At 48.4% G+C, this 14,447-nt stretch overlaps 1 protein-coding gene across 1 annotated transcript in view; it reads left to right on the top strand.

Annotated features, from left to right (window-relative positions):
• Positions 1 to 14,447, top strand: part of TNXB (tenascin XB) — a 57,261-nt gene that overhangs the window by 2,898 nt on the left and 39,916 nt on the right. The window contains exons 3-5 of the mRNA XM_036023845.1: positions 7,782 to 8,192; positions 8,539 to 10,278; positions 10,742 to 10,857. Coding sequence (XP_035879738.1) covers positions 7,790 to 8,192; positions 8,539 to 10,278; positions 10,742 to 10,857 — 2,259 coding nt within the window. The 5' untranslated portion in view covers positions 7,782 to 7,789. The remainder of the gene's footprint in view (positions 1 to 7,781; positions 8,193 to 8,538; positions 10,279 to 10,741; positions 10,858 to 14,447) is intronic.

Here is a 14,447-nt window from a genome sequence, read left to right as displayed (position 1 = left end):
ATGTCCAACCCTACCCCTGCCCTTTTCTCTCCAGCCTCTCAGGTCTGGAAGAGCCACAGTCCACACCTCTCTTTAACCCTTGTCCTGACCGGAACTTGGACCACCCCCTGGACACTCCCATTCTCCAGGGCCCTCTCCTGGCTCACACTTAGCACGCACCGTCTCTCTAAACCTTTCCCTGTGCTCCTCAATGAATTCCACAGACAGACACAACTGGGTAGCCAGCACCTTGATCCAGAAATAAGACGTTCTTTTTGTTTTTAAAGATTTTATTTATTTTTAGGAAGAGAGGAAAGGAGGGAGAAAGGGAGAGAAACATGAATTGGTTACCTGCTCTGACTGGACCAGACAAACCTGCAACCCAGCCATGTGCCCTGACCAGAAATAGACTTGATCTTCTGCTTTGCAGAATAATACCCAGCAAACTGAGCCACTCAGGTCAAGACAAAATAGGATATTCTTAGCACCCCAGAATTTCCCCACCATGCCCCAAAGACTTGTAACTTGTGCTTCTGACTTGTAACACTGCAGTTTACTGTTGTCGCTCCTCAAACTTCACATAAATAGAATTTTTCAGCATGTTCTCATTTGTGTCTGGCTGTATTTGCTCAATCCTATATTAGTGAGATCCATCCATATGATTGCATATATCTGTAGTAGTCTCATTGCTTTATTTCATTCCACTGTGTGAATAATCCACTTTATTTAATCCAGTCCACTGATGTGAGACATTTGGGTAGTTCGCAGTTTGAGGCCATTATGAGTAGTACTGTATGGTCAGTATATTCCTAGGAGTGGAATTGCTGGGTCATAGCATTTGCATATAGCTTTAGTACAGCCTGCCAAACAGTTTTCCAAAGTGTTTGTACCATCTGGGTCTTCCAGGATCCGCACCTGGCCAGCACTCTGCCCCAGCTGCTGTTCCTAACCATCTTCCAGTCCCTGACACTCCATGGTCCTAGCCCTGACCTTGGTTCTATCCTTCGTTTCAGCTCTAAAGCTAGTCTTGGGCTTAAAGTGAACTTTTCATTCAATCATATAGTCAATAAATATTTATTGGGCACAGATGCAGCCAAGAAATAAATAAACACAGCCGCCATGCCACCACCACAGACTTTACAGGCTCACGTGCAAGATGGAGTGTGGGCAAGAAAGTAATAAAATCTCACAAGTAAATCTGTGATTACAAAATGTTACAAATGCTACACATGAGAGTTGTGTGGTGCTGTGATGTCACATGATAGTGGGACCTGACCTGGGCAGGAAAGCTTCCTGAGGAAGTGATGCAGGGCTGAGCCCTGAAGGATGACGAGGGTACAAGAAAAGGGAAGAGTGGGCCACATGGAGGGAACCACGTATACAAAGGAAGAGAATGAGGGGCTTTCAGAAGGCCAGTGGGACTGGAATGGAGAGAGGGAGGGGAGTGCTGTGGGAGATGAGGTGGGAAGAGTCAACATGCCAGATGATGCGGGCTGTCTGTCAGTGTTGGAAGAAAATTCAGAGGGGAGACACTGCAGAGTCTTTATGGGGGGAGGGACATCCTAGTTGCCTTCTCAGAATTGTAAAAGGCAAGAGTGGGAGCAGAGGGACCAGCCAGGAGGCAACTTCAGTTGTCAAGCAAAAGGTGGATGGGAGGCTGGACTATAACATTGGTAAGAGGGAGAAAAATATGCAAACTGAAGAGATTTTCACAAGAAAACATGGGTAAATATGATGAAATGTGAAAATGTTGAATGGGCTGTTAGGTCTCTGGCTTGTAAAACTGGATGAATGATGGGCCACGAGCTCAGTGGAAAACACTGAGAGTGGATGAGGCTCTGGAAGGACCATCATGAGCTCCGTTTCAGACACCCTGAATTCGGGGTGCTCCAGGGGAGATACCAAGTAGGCAGTTGGATATATTGCTTGGAGTTAAGAGGAGATGACTACCCTAGTTTATACTTTGGAGTATACATAGGAAATTCAAGCCATGGGTCTGGAGGAAGGAATCTAGGTGGGTGACTAGAGTAGTAGGTCTCAATTCTGGCTGCACACTACAATCACCTGGGGAGCTTTTAAAAAGCACTGAATAAAATCCAGTGCTTCAGTCATTCTTGCCACATGTCAAGTGTTCAAGCCACATATTTCTCCTGGCTACCATATTGATAGCACAAATGTTCTGTTTTAAATATTTTACTGATTATGCTATTACAGTTGCCTCAATTTTCCCCCTTTGCCCCGCTTCACCCAGCACCCTCCACTCCCTCAGGCAACCCCCACACCTTTTTTCATGTCCATGGGTCATATGTATAAATTCTTTGGCTACTCTGTTTCCTTTTTTTTTTTTTTTTTTTAGATTTTATTTATTTATTTTTAGACAGAGGGTAAGGGAAGGAAAAAGAAAGGGGGGAAAACATCTATGTGCGATTGCCTCTCACACACCCCCAGCCAGGGACCTGGCCCACAACCCAGGCATGTACCCAGACTAGAAATCAAACCAGCGACCCTTTGGTTCCCAGGCTGGTGCTCAATCCACTGAGTCATACCAGCCAGGCCTCTATTTGTAATTCTTAATCCTCTCACCTCTTCACCCTTTCCCCCACACCCTTCCCCGCCATCTGGCAACCATCAAAAAGTTCTCCGTATATCCATGATTCTGTCTCTGTTCTTGTTGTTTTCTTAGTTTGTTTTTTAGATTCCACTGTTGATAGATATGTATTTATTGTTCATAGTTTTGATATTCTTTTTCTTAAATAAGTCCCTTTAATATTTCATATAATAATGGTTTAGTGATGGTGAACTTCCGTAGTTTTTTCTTGTCTGGGAAGCTCTTTATCTGCCCTTAATTCTAAATGATAGCTTTGCTGGGTAAAACAATCTTGGCTCTAGGTCCTTGCTTTTCATGAATTTGAATATTTCTTGCCAATCCCTTCTAGCCTGCAAAGTTTCTTTTGAGAAATTAGCTGACCATCTTATGGGAACTCCCCTGTAGGTAACTAACAGCTTTTTCTCTTGCTACTTTTAAGATTCTCTCTTTATCTTTAACCTTTGGCATTTTAATTATGATGTGTCTTGGAGTGGGCCTCTTTGCATCCATCTTGTTTGGGACTCTCTGTGCTTCCTGGACTTGCATGTCGATTTCTTTTATCATATTAGGAAAGTTTTCTTTCATTATTTTTTCAAATAGATTTCCAACTTCTTGCTCTTTATTTTCTCCTTCTGGCATCCCTATGATGCAAATGTTGGAATGCTCGAAGTTGTTTTCGAGGCTACTTACACTATCCTCGGGGGGGTTTTTTTGCATTCTTTTTTCTTCTTGATGTACTGATTGGTTGTTTTTTGCTTCCTTTTGTTACAAATCATTGATTTGATTCTCGCCTTCATCCACTCTACTGTTGTTTCCCTGTAGATTGTTCTTTATTTCAATTAGTATATCCTTCATTCTGACTGGATCTATTTTATGCTTTTGAGGTCTCACTAAGTTCCTTGAGCATCCTTGTAACCAGTGTTTTGAACTCTGCATTTGATACATTGCTTACCTCCATTTTGTTTAGCTTTTTTTCTGATGTTTTGATCTCTTCTTTCATTTAGGCAATGTTTCTTTGTCTCCTCATTTTGCAGTCTCCCTGTGTCTGTTTCTGTGTATTAGATAGAGCTGCTATGACTCCCTGTCTTGGTAGTATGGCCTAATGTAGCAGGTGTCCTGTAGGGTCCAGAGGCACAACATCCCCTATCACCCAAGCTGGGTACTTGAGGTACGCCCTTTATGTGGGCTGGGTACATCCTCCCCTTGTGGTTGACCCTTGTTTGCTATTGCCTGGACAATGGGAGAGATTTATCCAGGCCGTTCAACTGGAAGGACTGGCTGTGACCACTCACTGCTGCCTCCACCCTCCATGGAGGATCAGCTGTGTAGAGGCAAAGTAGTGGTGTTCCAACTTGGTCTGTAGCTGTCCACTGGGTAAATGGGGTAGGCTCTCAGGTTGCTGAATGATGAAGGCCAAGGTCAGTCCTAGCCCATGTTCTGCCCAGGGCCACCCTGCATGAGCTATAAAGCAATCTTAGAAGGCTGCTACTTGTGCTGGGCTTGGAGATTCCCAGGTGAAGCCAAGCTGTGAATCTAGGCTGGCTGCCACTAGTCCTGGGCCTGGGACCACTTAGCAAGAGGTACAAAGGTTAGGGGCTTACTGAGCCTGGCTGTTGCTTGTTTGATAAGATTAGGAAGTTGTGAAGCATGAGTCAAGACCAGCCATTCATATGGAAAAGTAATGGTTAACAGTTTGGGTGACCCAGTAAATTGGGTGGGATGGAGCCTCAGGGGATCTCCAGGGTGGAACAAACAGTGTTAGCCAGGTTGATGGAGTCTCAGATATGGCACTCACCTGTCTGCCACCCTGTGTCTCTGTGGGGAGAAGGGCTCAGAAGAGGGACTATGGCCTCTGCCTATGTTTCTGTCTGGGAGAAAGCTGTCCCTCAGCTTCCATCTTAATGCCAGACACTTCTGTTTCTCCCTGTATGCCAGTGCTGCCTTTCAAGCTGCTTGCTATACTAGTGCTGGAGCTCACAGGGAGTGAGTCTGAGTAAGTTGGTATGTAGATTCTTTGAGGGGAACTGCTTGGGACTCTAGAAGTTTCTTCTAACTCAGTCCCTGCTAGTTTTTGCAGCCATATGTTATAGGGACTTTTCCTCCTGGCACTGGAACCCTGGGCTGGGGGGGCCTCATGTGAGGCTGGGACTCCTCCTGAGATATTCTTCCCAAAATTTTATCCACCACACGTGGATGTGGGACCAGCCTATTCTGCGTTTCTGCCCCTCCTACAAGTATGGATGGATGTGGTTTCTTTAATTCTGTAGTTGTCAGACTTCCATTCAGTTCGATTTCTGATGGTTCTGATGGGTAGTTGTTCTATATTTTGGTTATAATTTTGATGTGGTTGTGCGAGGAGGCAAGCCATGTTTACCTACGCTGACATCGTGACCAGAAGTCCAGATATAGAGAACGTTTTAAAATGGAAAATGTGGTCAACGGTGTGTAGTGATTTTGACAGATATCAAGTAAGATAAAGACAAATATCTCCTAGATTTTGTGACACTGAGATAGATCATTGGGAGACCTTGGGGAGGGCTATGTGGTGGGCTGAAGGAGGTGTAGAAGCCAGATGAGAGAGGATATGAGGCATTCATGGGATAAGGGGGAATAGAAACATCTAGTACAGTTAATTCTTTTGACAACTGTGGCCATGAAGTAGAGGATAGAGATATGTGGTTGCTGGAGGGAATATGAGATTGGGGAAGGTGTTTTGTTTTATTTTGAGGTGTAACTTTCATACCATGACATGCACAAATTTTAAGTGTATAGCTCAATTTTTGAATAGGTATACATCTGTTTACCACCCAGATCAACGTGCAGAACATTTCCAGAAATCCCCCTTGTAACTCCTCCCAGTCAGTATCATCCTCGAAAGTTATCCTACCCTATCTTCTAAAAGCAATGATTTGCTTTTAGAACCTCACATAAATAGCATCTTTCAAAATGGTTGTGTGTATGTGATTTCTTTTGCTCAGCATTGTGTGTGTAAAACTTATTCATACTGTCTCGTGTAGCCAGAGGGTATTTTCATTGCTGTATAATATTCCATTGTATGGCAATGCCTCAGTTTATTTCTCCATTTTACTGTTTACGGATGCTTGAGTATTTTCCAGTTTTGACTGGTATGAATAAATCTCATGAACATTTTCATACATCTTTTGGAGGATGTGCAGTCATTTCTATCAGATATTTACCACGCAGTAGAATTGCCAGGTTATAGGCTATGTGTTTTAGTTAGTAGATACTGCCAGTTTTCCAAATGCAGGGGTGTCAAACTTATTTTCACTGGGGGCCACATCAGCCTCTTGGTTGCCTTCAAAGGGCTGAATGTAATTTTAGGACTGTAAAAATGTAATTACTCCTTTTCAGTTAAGTGAGAGCTCTGTGCTGCTGCTGGGTAGAAACAAGGTGCCGGGCCGGATAAAACAAGGTGGAGGTTTCGGATTTGGCCGACGGGCTTTGTGTTTGCCGCCTGTGCTCTAACGTATGCTTCTTTTGTCAATAGATGAGAGCTCCAGTAGTTTCATATGCTTGCCAGTATAGAGCAATGGCAGTCCCTTTCATTGTAGCCATTCTGGTGGATATTTGATGACATCTCATTGTGGTTTTAATTTGCATTTCACTGATTACTAGTGATGGTATTCACCTTTTCGTGTTTATTGACCCTTTGGATATACTGTATTCTTATCTGGAGTACCTGTTTAAGTCTTTTGCCAATTTAAAAAACTAGGTTGCCTGCCTTTTTACTTGTTGTCTTTGTTTTGAAGTTCTTTATTTTAGACTTTAAGCCCTTTTCTCTATTTTTTTCTGACATATCACACAGTTGAGCCTTGAGCAGGGTGGAACAGAGCTGCGTAGGTCAGTTGGGAAGAATCTGCATGTGGAAGGACCCTTGCAGCTCAACCCTGCCGTGTTCAAGGGTCTGCTGTGTTTTCTCCCAGTCTATGGCTCTCCTTATTCTCTTATTGGTGTCTTTTGATGACCAGAAGAGGTTACCAGTTTCACTGGCGTCCAATGTATCAGTCTCTTTTTTATGGTTAAGTTTTGTGTGAAATCTTCTATGGTTAAATTTTGTGTGGTTAGGTGTTAAGGAAATCTCTGCTTACTCTGAGGTCATAAAGATATTCTCCTATATTTTCTTCTGTAAGATATTGTTCTGAAAGTTATTGCTTTATCTTTCACAATTAGATCCATCAGATTTATTTCAAATTAATTTCTCTGTGTGGACATAAGGTAGGGATAGGTGGTTTTTCCATACGCATTTTCAGTTGACCAAGCACCATTTACTGAAAAGACCATTCATTCCCTCTTATTGTAGTAACACTTTGTCATACGCGTGGGTCTGTTTCTGAACCCTATTCTGTCGGTCTCCCAGTGCCTTTATAATAAGTGTTGATACTTGGTAATGTAAGTCCTGAGGAAAAGGGCTTTTTAAAAACTGGCAGCTCATATAATAGCCGATGGAAAGGATCTAGTTGAGCAAAGTAAGTGGTGAATAAAAGAGAGAGAGGACACTCTGCGCCTGAAGGTTGCTGAGAGGCTAGTAGGAGCTGGGATGCAGGTGCTCGTGGAAGGCTTGGCCTTGGATACTCCCCCACTGATCATCCGACATGAATGTGCTAGACAGCTCCTTGTGTGCCAGGCCCAGGCACACAGTCATGCATTTCCATGGAATTCCCATTCTAGTAGTGGGAGAAAGAACAAACAAGTGTCTGCACAGATAACTCAGGCAGCAGTGAATGCCATGAGGAGCTAAGGGGATACTATGGGAGAGAGTAATGGAAGACTGCTCCAGCTGGGCAGCAAGAAAGGCTCTAGGTATGGATGACATGTGAGTTAAGATCTGAACAAGAAGAAGCCCGTCTTTAAGAGCTGAGTGAAGAGCATCCCAGACAGAGGGAATATATAGTGCAATGGTCCTTAAGCTAATAATGCAAGTTTGTGGTGTCTGTGGAACACACAAAGGACCGGTGTGGGTGGAGCAGTAAAAAGAGATGGGGAGCAGGGTAAACAAATGACATTAGAAAGTGAGTACAACAACGAATCTCTCCAAGGGGGGATTCCTTAGGGCTGAGTTAAATGTGGATTTTTACTTACATGTGAGTTGGGTGGATTAGTTGTGGGTGGTGGGGCTGTTGTCAATGTGTGTGTTGGAGGGGACATCTTGTCTTCCCTGTGAAACTGCTCTCACGCTTACCCTCTCTCCTTGCAGCCTCCTGAATGATGCCAGCCCAACATTCCCTAACCTCCAACCTGGCCCTCCTGCTGCTGCTGGGCACAGTCAGAGCAGGCCCTTTCTCTTCACGCTCCAATATTACACTCCCTGCCCCACGACCCCCTCCTAAGCCAGGGGGCCGCACAGCAGAACCAAGAGGGGTGAACCCCACTTCTCAGCTTTATGAGCACACTGTAGAAGGAGGGGAAAAGCAGGTGGTGTTCACCCACCGTATTAACCTGCCGCCTTCAACTAGCTGTGGCTGTCCCCCGGGCACTGAGCCCCCGGTCCCTGCTTCAGAGGTGCAGGCCTTGAGGGTCCGCCTAGAGATCCTGGAGGAGCTGGTGAAGGGGCTCAAGGAACAGTGCACAGGGGGATGTTGTCCTTCTGCTGCCCAGGCTGGCACAGGTAAGCAAGTGACCACAGGAGGGGGCACAGAAAAAGAGGCGAGTGCAGCAGTTGAGGGGGCATGGCTGGGTATGAGTTAGAAAGAGGCACCCCTTCCTCACCCTTGGGGGTGGTGAGTACAAACTTGGAGAGGGGAGAAACCTGGCTAGATGTCAGCTCCCTCCCCTTCTCCCTAGCATATGCTGGGGTTCTGGGAGACCACATATATTGACCAGGAGCAGCCGGAAGCTAAGATGGCCTTATGAAATGAGGCTGGTGCTCATGAAGGGGACAACTCAAGGGAGCACTATATGGGCTCAGACTCTCCCCCAGAGAGACTGAGGCCCTCCTCTCGCTCTTATTCCAGGTCAGACAGACGTCCGTAGCCTCTGCAGTCTCCACGGTGTGTTTGACTTGAGCCGCTGTGCCTGCTCCTGCGAGCCAGGCTGGGGTGGGCCCTCCTGCTCAGACCCCACAGACGCCGAAGTATCCCCTTCCTCGCCACCCTCCGGGTCCTGCCCAGATGACTGCAACGATCAGGGGCGCTGTGTCCGCGGTCGCTGCGTGTGCTTCCCTGGCTACACTGGCCCCAGCTGTGGCTGGCCCTCCTGTCCTGGGGACTGCCACGGCCGAGGGCGCTGTGTGCAGGGCGTGTGCGTGTGCCGGTTGGGCTTCTCTGGTGACGACTGCAGCCTGCGCTCCTGCCCCCGAGGCTGCAGCCAGAGGGGGCGCTGCGAAAATGGGCGCTGCGTGTGTAACCCCGGTTACACAGGTGAGGACTGTTCAGTAAAGAGCTGCCCCCGGGGCTGCAGCCAGAAAGGGCGCTGTGAGGAAGGGCGCTGCGTCTGTGACCCTGGCTACACTGGAGAAGACTGTGGCTCACGGACCTGCCCTTGGAACTGTGGTGAAGGTGGGCGCTGCGTGGACGGCCGCTGCGTGTGCTGGCCTGGGTACGCAGGTGAGGACTGCAGCACACGGATTTGCCCGCGCAACTGCCGAGGCCGCGGGCGCTGTGAGGACGGAGAATGCATCTGCGACACCGGCTACAGTGGGGACGATTGCGGCGTGCGGAGCTGCCCCAGCGACTGCAACCAAAGGGGCCGCTGCGAGGACGGCCGTTGCGTGTGCTGGCCAGGGTACACGGGGCCTGACTGCGGTGCGCGCGCCTGCCCGCGTGACTGTCGGGGCCGCGGGCGCTGTGAGAATGGCGTGTGTGTTTGCAACACAGGCTACAGCGGCGAGGATTGCGGCGTGCGCAGCTGTCCTGGAGACTGTCGTGGCCGGGGTCGTTGTGAGAGTGGCCGCTGTGTGTGTTGGCCCGGGTACACGGGCCGGGATTGTGGAACGCGGGCCTGCCCTGGAGACTGCAGAGGGCGCGGGCGTTGCGTGGATGGTCGCTGCATGTGCAACCCAGGTTTCACGGGCGAGGACTGTGGGAGCCGTCGGTGTCCAGGGGACTGTCATGGTCGCGGCCACTGCGAGGATGGCGTGTGCACGTGTGACGCTGGCTACGAGGGAGAGGACTGCAGCTTACTCAGCTGCCCAGGAGGTTGCCGAGGCCGTGGCCAGTGCGTAGACGGACGTTGCGTGTGTGATGACGACTACTCAGGCGATGACTGCAGCGTGAGGCGGTGCCCGGGAGACTGCAGCCAGCGCGGCGTGTGCCAGGACGGTGTGTGCACCTGTTGGGAAGGCTACGCGGGAGAGGACTGCAGCCTCCGTACCTGCCCCTCCAACTGCCACCAGCATGGCCACTGTGATGATGGGCGCTGTGTGTGCTACTCAGGCTACACCGGCCCCTCCTGCTCCATCCGCACCTGCCCGGCCAACTGCCGGGGTCGTGGGCGCTGTGTGCAGGGATCCTGCGTGTGCCACGCAGGCTACAGCGGTGAGGACTGTGGACAGGAAGAGCCTCCTGCCAGTGCCTGCCCTGAAGGCTGCGGGCCCCGGGAGCTGTGCCGTGCAGGCCAATGTGTGTGCGTTGAGGGCTTCCGAGGCCCGGACTGTGCCATCCAAACATGCCCCGAGGACTGCCGTGGCCGAGGAGAGTGTCGTGAGGGCCGTTGCATCTGCCAAGAGGGCTATGCAGGGGAGGACTGTGGAGAAGGTGAGTGGGCAGCCTTCCCCAGCATCCTCTGTCAGGGACTGGGAATCTGAGTCAGTGGGAAGGCCCCACCCTGAGGCCCTGGAGCCTAGGGAGTTGGAGGGAGAGTGGAAGAAGGTTATATATGGGGGGAGTGGGCAGTCACAGGAGCCAGGGAACCAGTGTCCACCAGGAACAGCAGAACCATGGGGCCATACCTGTAGGCAGGACCTGCTTTCAGATATCTTATGAGCAGGTTGAGGGCCACTTGGTTGCTTTCAGGGAGATTCTGTGTTCCTGGATGAAGGAGAAGCTGAAGGAAACCTAAGGCCTGTTCAGGCCTTTGACAGCTTTGCTGCATCTCCAGAGAGCAGTGGGAACTGGGATTGACCTCTTTGTGTGCCCCTGAAAAGGGGGCCTGTGATGATGGGGGTCAGGTGGGGCTGCCTTGGGCTAACCAGCTTCCCATATCCCATTCTCCGGGCAGAGGTGCCAGCCATTGAGGGCATGAGGATGCACCTCCTGGAGGAGACGACGGTTCGGACAGAGTGGACCAGGGCTCCTGGCCCTGTGGATGCCTATGAGATTCAGTTCACCCCCACGGTGAGAGGCACACTCCAGGAGGGAACGAGAGGGTAGGACCAGGGTAGGGGCCGCACACCTCATGCAGGACATCCCAGGTAATCAGTGCTTGAGTCCAGATATCTGGGTTCCTGAAGCTGCTGTAAAGTCTTTCTTGCCCTGCCCTACACAGGGTGCCAAGGACCTTTGCAGCAGCTCCTGCTGGAACACCTCTGGTGACAATGAGCTCAGCGCTCTCTGAGGCTGTCCAGTCCTTTGGTGGTCATCACTGTCAGGCAGTTCTTTTTGTTACTGCTGAGTCCACATCTGGCCCACTCTAACATCCATCCAGTGGCCCTAGCTGGGCCTTCACCAGCAGAGTTGCTTGCCCTGCATCCCTCACCACAGCCTTTCAGGGATTTGGAGACATCAGCCATCACGTCACCCTTCATTCTCATGGGCAAACCCACTGATTCCTCCCCACCCTTTTCCCTAGGACTTTGTTCTTGAATTCTTCACTTCCAGAGTTCCCTCTTCTAGTGCCTCCTGCTTTGTTCATTTGTCTTTAAAACATGAGTGCAGAGAAGAGGAGCTAATTCTGGAGACACAGCACTTTTCTCAGAGTTGACATATATTAGCTTGCAGTCACACAAACTGTCAGCTGTTTTGATCATATTTGTTTTTTGTTTTTAATTTTATTTATTTTTATAGAGATGGGAAGGGAAGGAGAAAGAGAAGGGGAGAAACATCAATGTGTGGCCTCTGGCACGCCCCCTACTGGGGACCTGGCCCACAACCCAGACATGTGCCTTGACTGGGAACCAAACCAGCAACTCCCTGGTTCGCATGCTGGCACTCAATCCACTGAGCAATACCAGCCATAGCTGATCACATTTGTTTTTTTAAATAACTTTTTATTATAACTTTTTATTAAAACTTATGTAGGCTTAGTGTGGGAACTTCAGGAAATATAGATAACTAAGGAAAAAAGAAAGAAGAAGGAATGAACTATATACACTTTTTTTAGCCTAAATATAGGGCTTTGTAGTTGGCTCTGTTTCATATAATCTTTTCTGGTTTGGGCCAAGCTGTCTAGGCTGGTGCAATAATTTTGAATCTGTGAAGTGGTTCTTCTGCCTCCATGTCGTCACTGTATTATTGCAAAGCATCCTTTCTCTGTGTCCTTCCAACTTACACTTAAAATGTTGGGCGGAGGGTACCTGAAGGACAAAGCCTTGTGGCCTCCCATTAGAGACCTCCCTTTGTGCAGTATGGGCTTTTATGATGTGTTTGGTCTCCTAACTCCAAATCATCTCACATTTCTACTGTCCAATTCATGTTTTCCTGCATCATCCCACAAATGTCATAGTAGGTAGGCCATGTCACCCTCATCTCTGCCCAGCCAGAGCTCTGGAAAAATAAATAACTCTCAGGGCCAAAACCCTAGGAAGCCTCTGGGACAGAAGGAGCAGCTCAGAGATGCTGGCCGTCATCCCTACCCCCACTAGCCTGGCTATTCTTATCATACCTCAAAGCCAGGTCCCTGCCATTTTCCGTCTCTCCTCACTCTAATAGAAGCAGAGGTAGAAATCCCTACTTTGTTTTACAACTAGGATAGCTTGGATTTTTTCTTCTGTTTAAAAAAATTTTTTACACCATGGCTGGTGTGGCTCAGTTGGTTGGGCCTTGTCTCACAAAGTGGAGGGTTGCCAGTTCGATTCCTGGTCAGGGCACATGCCTGGATTTCAGGTTCAGTCCCCTGTCAGGGCAAGTGTGAGAGACAGCTGATTGATTTTTCTCTCCTTCTCTTTTGCTTCCTCTCTTTCTCTCTCCCTTTCCCTCTCTAAAAATAAATAAAATCTTAATTTTTTTTTACTTGGCATAAGAATGATTTAATCACAAGACAAGAATTTGGCAACTAGACAAAAAACAAATAATTCTTGGCCGCTTCACACTAAAATAAGCACTGTTAACATTTTAAAGTGTTTCCCCCACTCTCTTCTCTGTGTGTATTATTTACATAGTTCTAATCTTGAGAAGGTAGGGCTTTAGAAGGAATTTTCCAAAGAAACTTGAGGGAAAGTGGAATTAAAATAAACACTGGAAATGGAAGGAGCGTGCAGGGCAGCACTGCCTCCTGCTCTTAGTAAGCACAAGCTTACCCTTGGGTGTTCTCAGGAGGTAGGGCTTCCCAGTCGAAGCGTCCTCCCTCACCATGTGGCTGGGTGGCGTCAAGCCGGCCTGAACCCGGCTTGGCCATGCTGTCATCTCATGTGCTCTGCTCTGGCTATGGGCCTCTGTCATAATCTGGATTCTCTCTGAGCCCAGGGGTGAAAAATTCTCCTGTAATATTGGTCCCTAGACATTCCTCTTGAGCTCCCCATCAGCCTATGCTACTGGCCCTCAGACTATACTTGCTACACTTTTTTTTAAAAGATTTATTTTGCCCTGGCTGGCGTAGCTCAGTGGATTGAGCTCGGGCTGGGAACCAAAGTGTCCCAGGTTCGATTCCCAGCCACGGTACATTTCTGGGTTGCAGGCCATAACCCCCAGCAACCGCACATTGATGTTTCTCTCTCTCTCTCTCCCTCTCTCTCTCTCTCTCTTTCTCTCTCTCTCTCTCTCTCCCCCTCCCTCCCTTCCCTCCCTAAAAATAAATAAATAAAAAATAAAATCTTAAAAAAAAAAGATTTATTTTATTTTATTTTTAGAGGGTAAGGGAGAGGGAGGGGGAGAGAAACATCAGTGTGTGATTGCCTCTTGTGCACCCACTACTGGGGACCTGACCCACAACCCAGGCATGTGCCCTGACTAGGAATTGAACCAGCGACACTTTGCTTTGCAGGCTGGCGCTCAGTCCATGGAGCCACACCAGCCAGGGCTTACTTGCTATACTTTCTGGAGCTGGCCCCTGAAATTGTGCCTTTTGCCTTCGTCAGTGCTCTCTGTCTAGTTCTGTTGGCACAGAATATATTCAGTAGCTGGCTTTCCTCTGGCAACTGCCATCTTCCTAGAAGCCTGTCTGTGTCTACCTTATCCTGAAACACTTCTCTCTCCAAGCCCAGACTCTGCTACTCCTGGGCAAGGGACACACCTGGCCATTGGAGTGATTTTCAGAACACTGGAAAGCAATAATTCTCTCTGCATGTGTTGCCTTGTTACTCTGACTTAGTGGTTCTCAAAATGTGTTCCCTGGATCTGCAGCCTTAGCATCATCTGGGAGCTTGTTAGTCATGCAAATTATTGGATCCCTTCCCCAGATCTACTGAATCCGAAGTTCTGGGGGTGGAGCCCAGTAACCTGTGTTGCAACAAGCCCTCAACAAGCCTTAGGGTCCTGATGTACCCTAAGCCTGAGGACCACCAACTTAAGGAATGTTGCTATTTTGCAAAATGTTAGCTTCTCTATGAATGTAAGAGAAAGCATGAGGAAACAGAAAAAGGTTTAGGTATTCCTTGTCTGGGTGTATTCTGCAGCCTAGAAACCAAAGCTATGCCCAGTTTTCATTGAAACACAAGATCTTGCAGCCTCAGAAAAGTTTGTCTTGAGTCTAGTCTGAAGAGAGGGATGAAGGTGAAGTAAACTCCAAGGACCAACCAAGGTGGAGTCCACTACTAGAGCCACAAGGTTGA

The sequence above is a fragment of the Phyllostomus discolor genome, chromosome 4 (genome assembly GCF_004126475.2).
Source record: "Phyllostomus discolor isolate MPI-MPIP mPhyDis1 chromosome 4, mPhyDis1.pri.v3, whole genome shotgun sequence".
Classification (NCBI taxonomy): Eukaryota; Metazoa; Chordata; class Mammalia; order Chiroptera; family Phyllostomidae; genus Phyllostomus; species Phyllostomus discolor.
The sequence above is the reverse complement of the archived record's forward strand: the minus strand, read 5'-3'. Positions and strand labels throughout refer to the sequence as shown.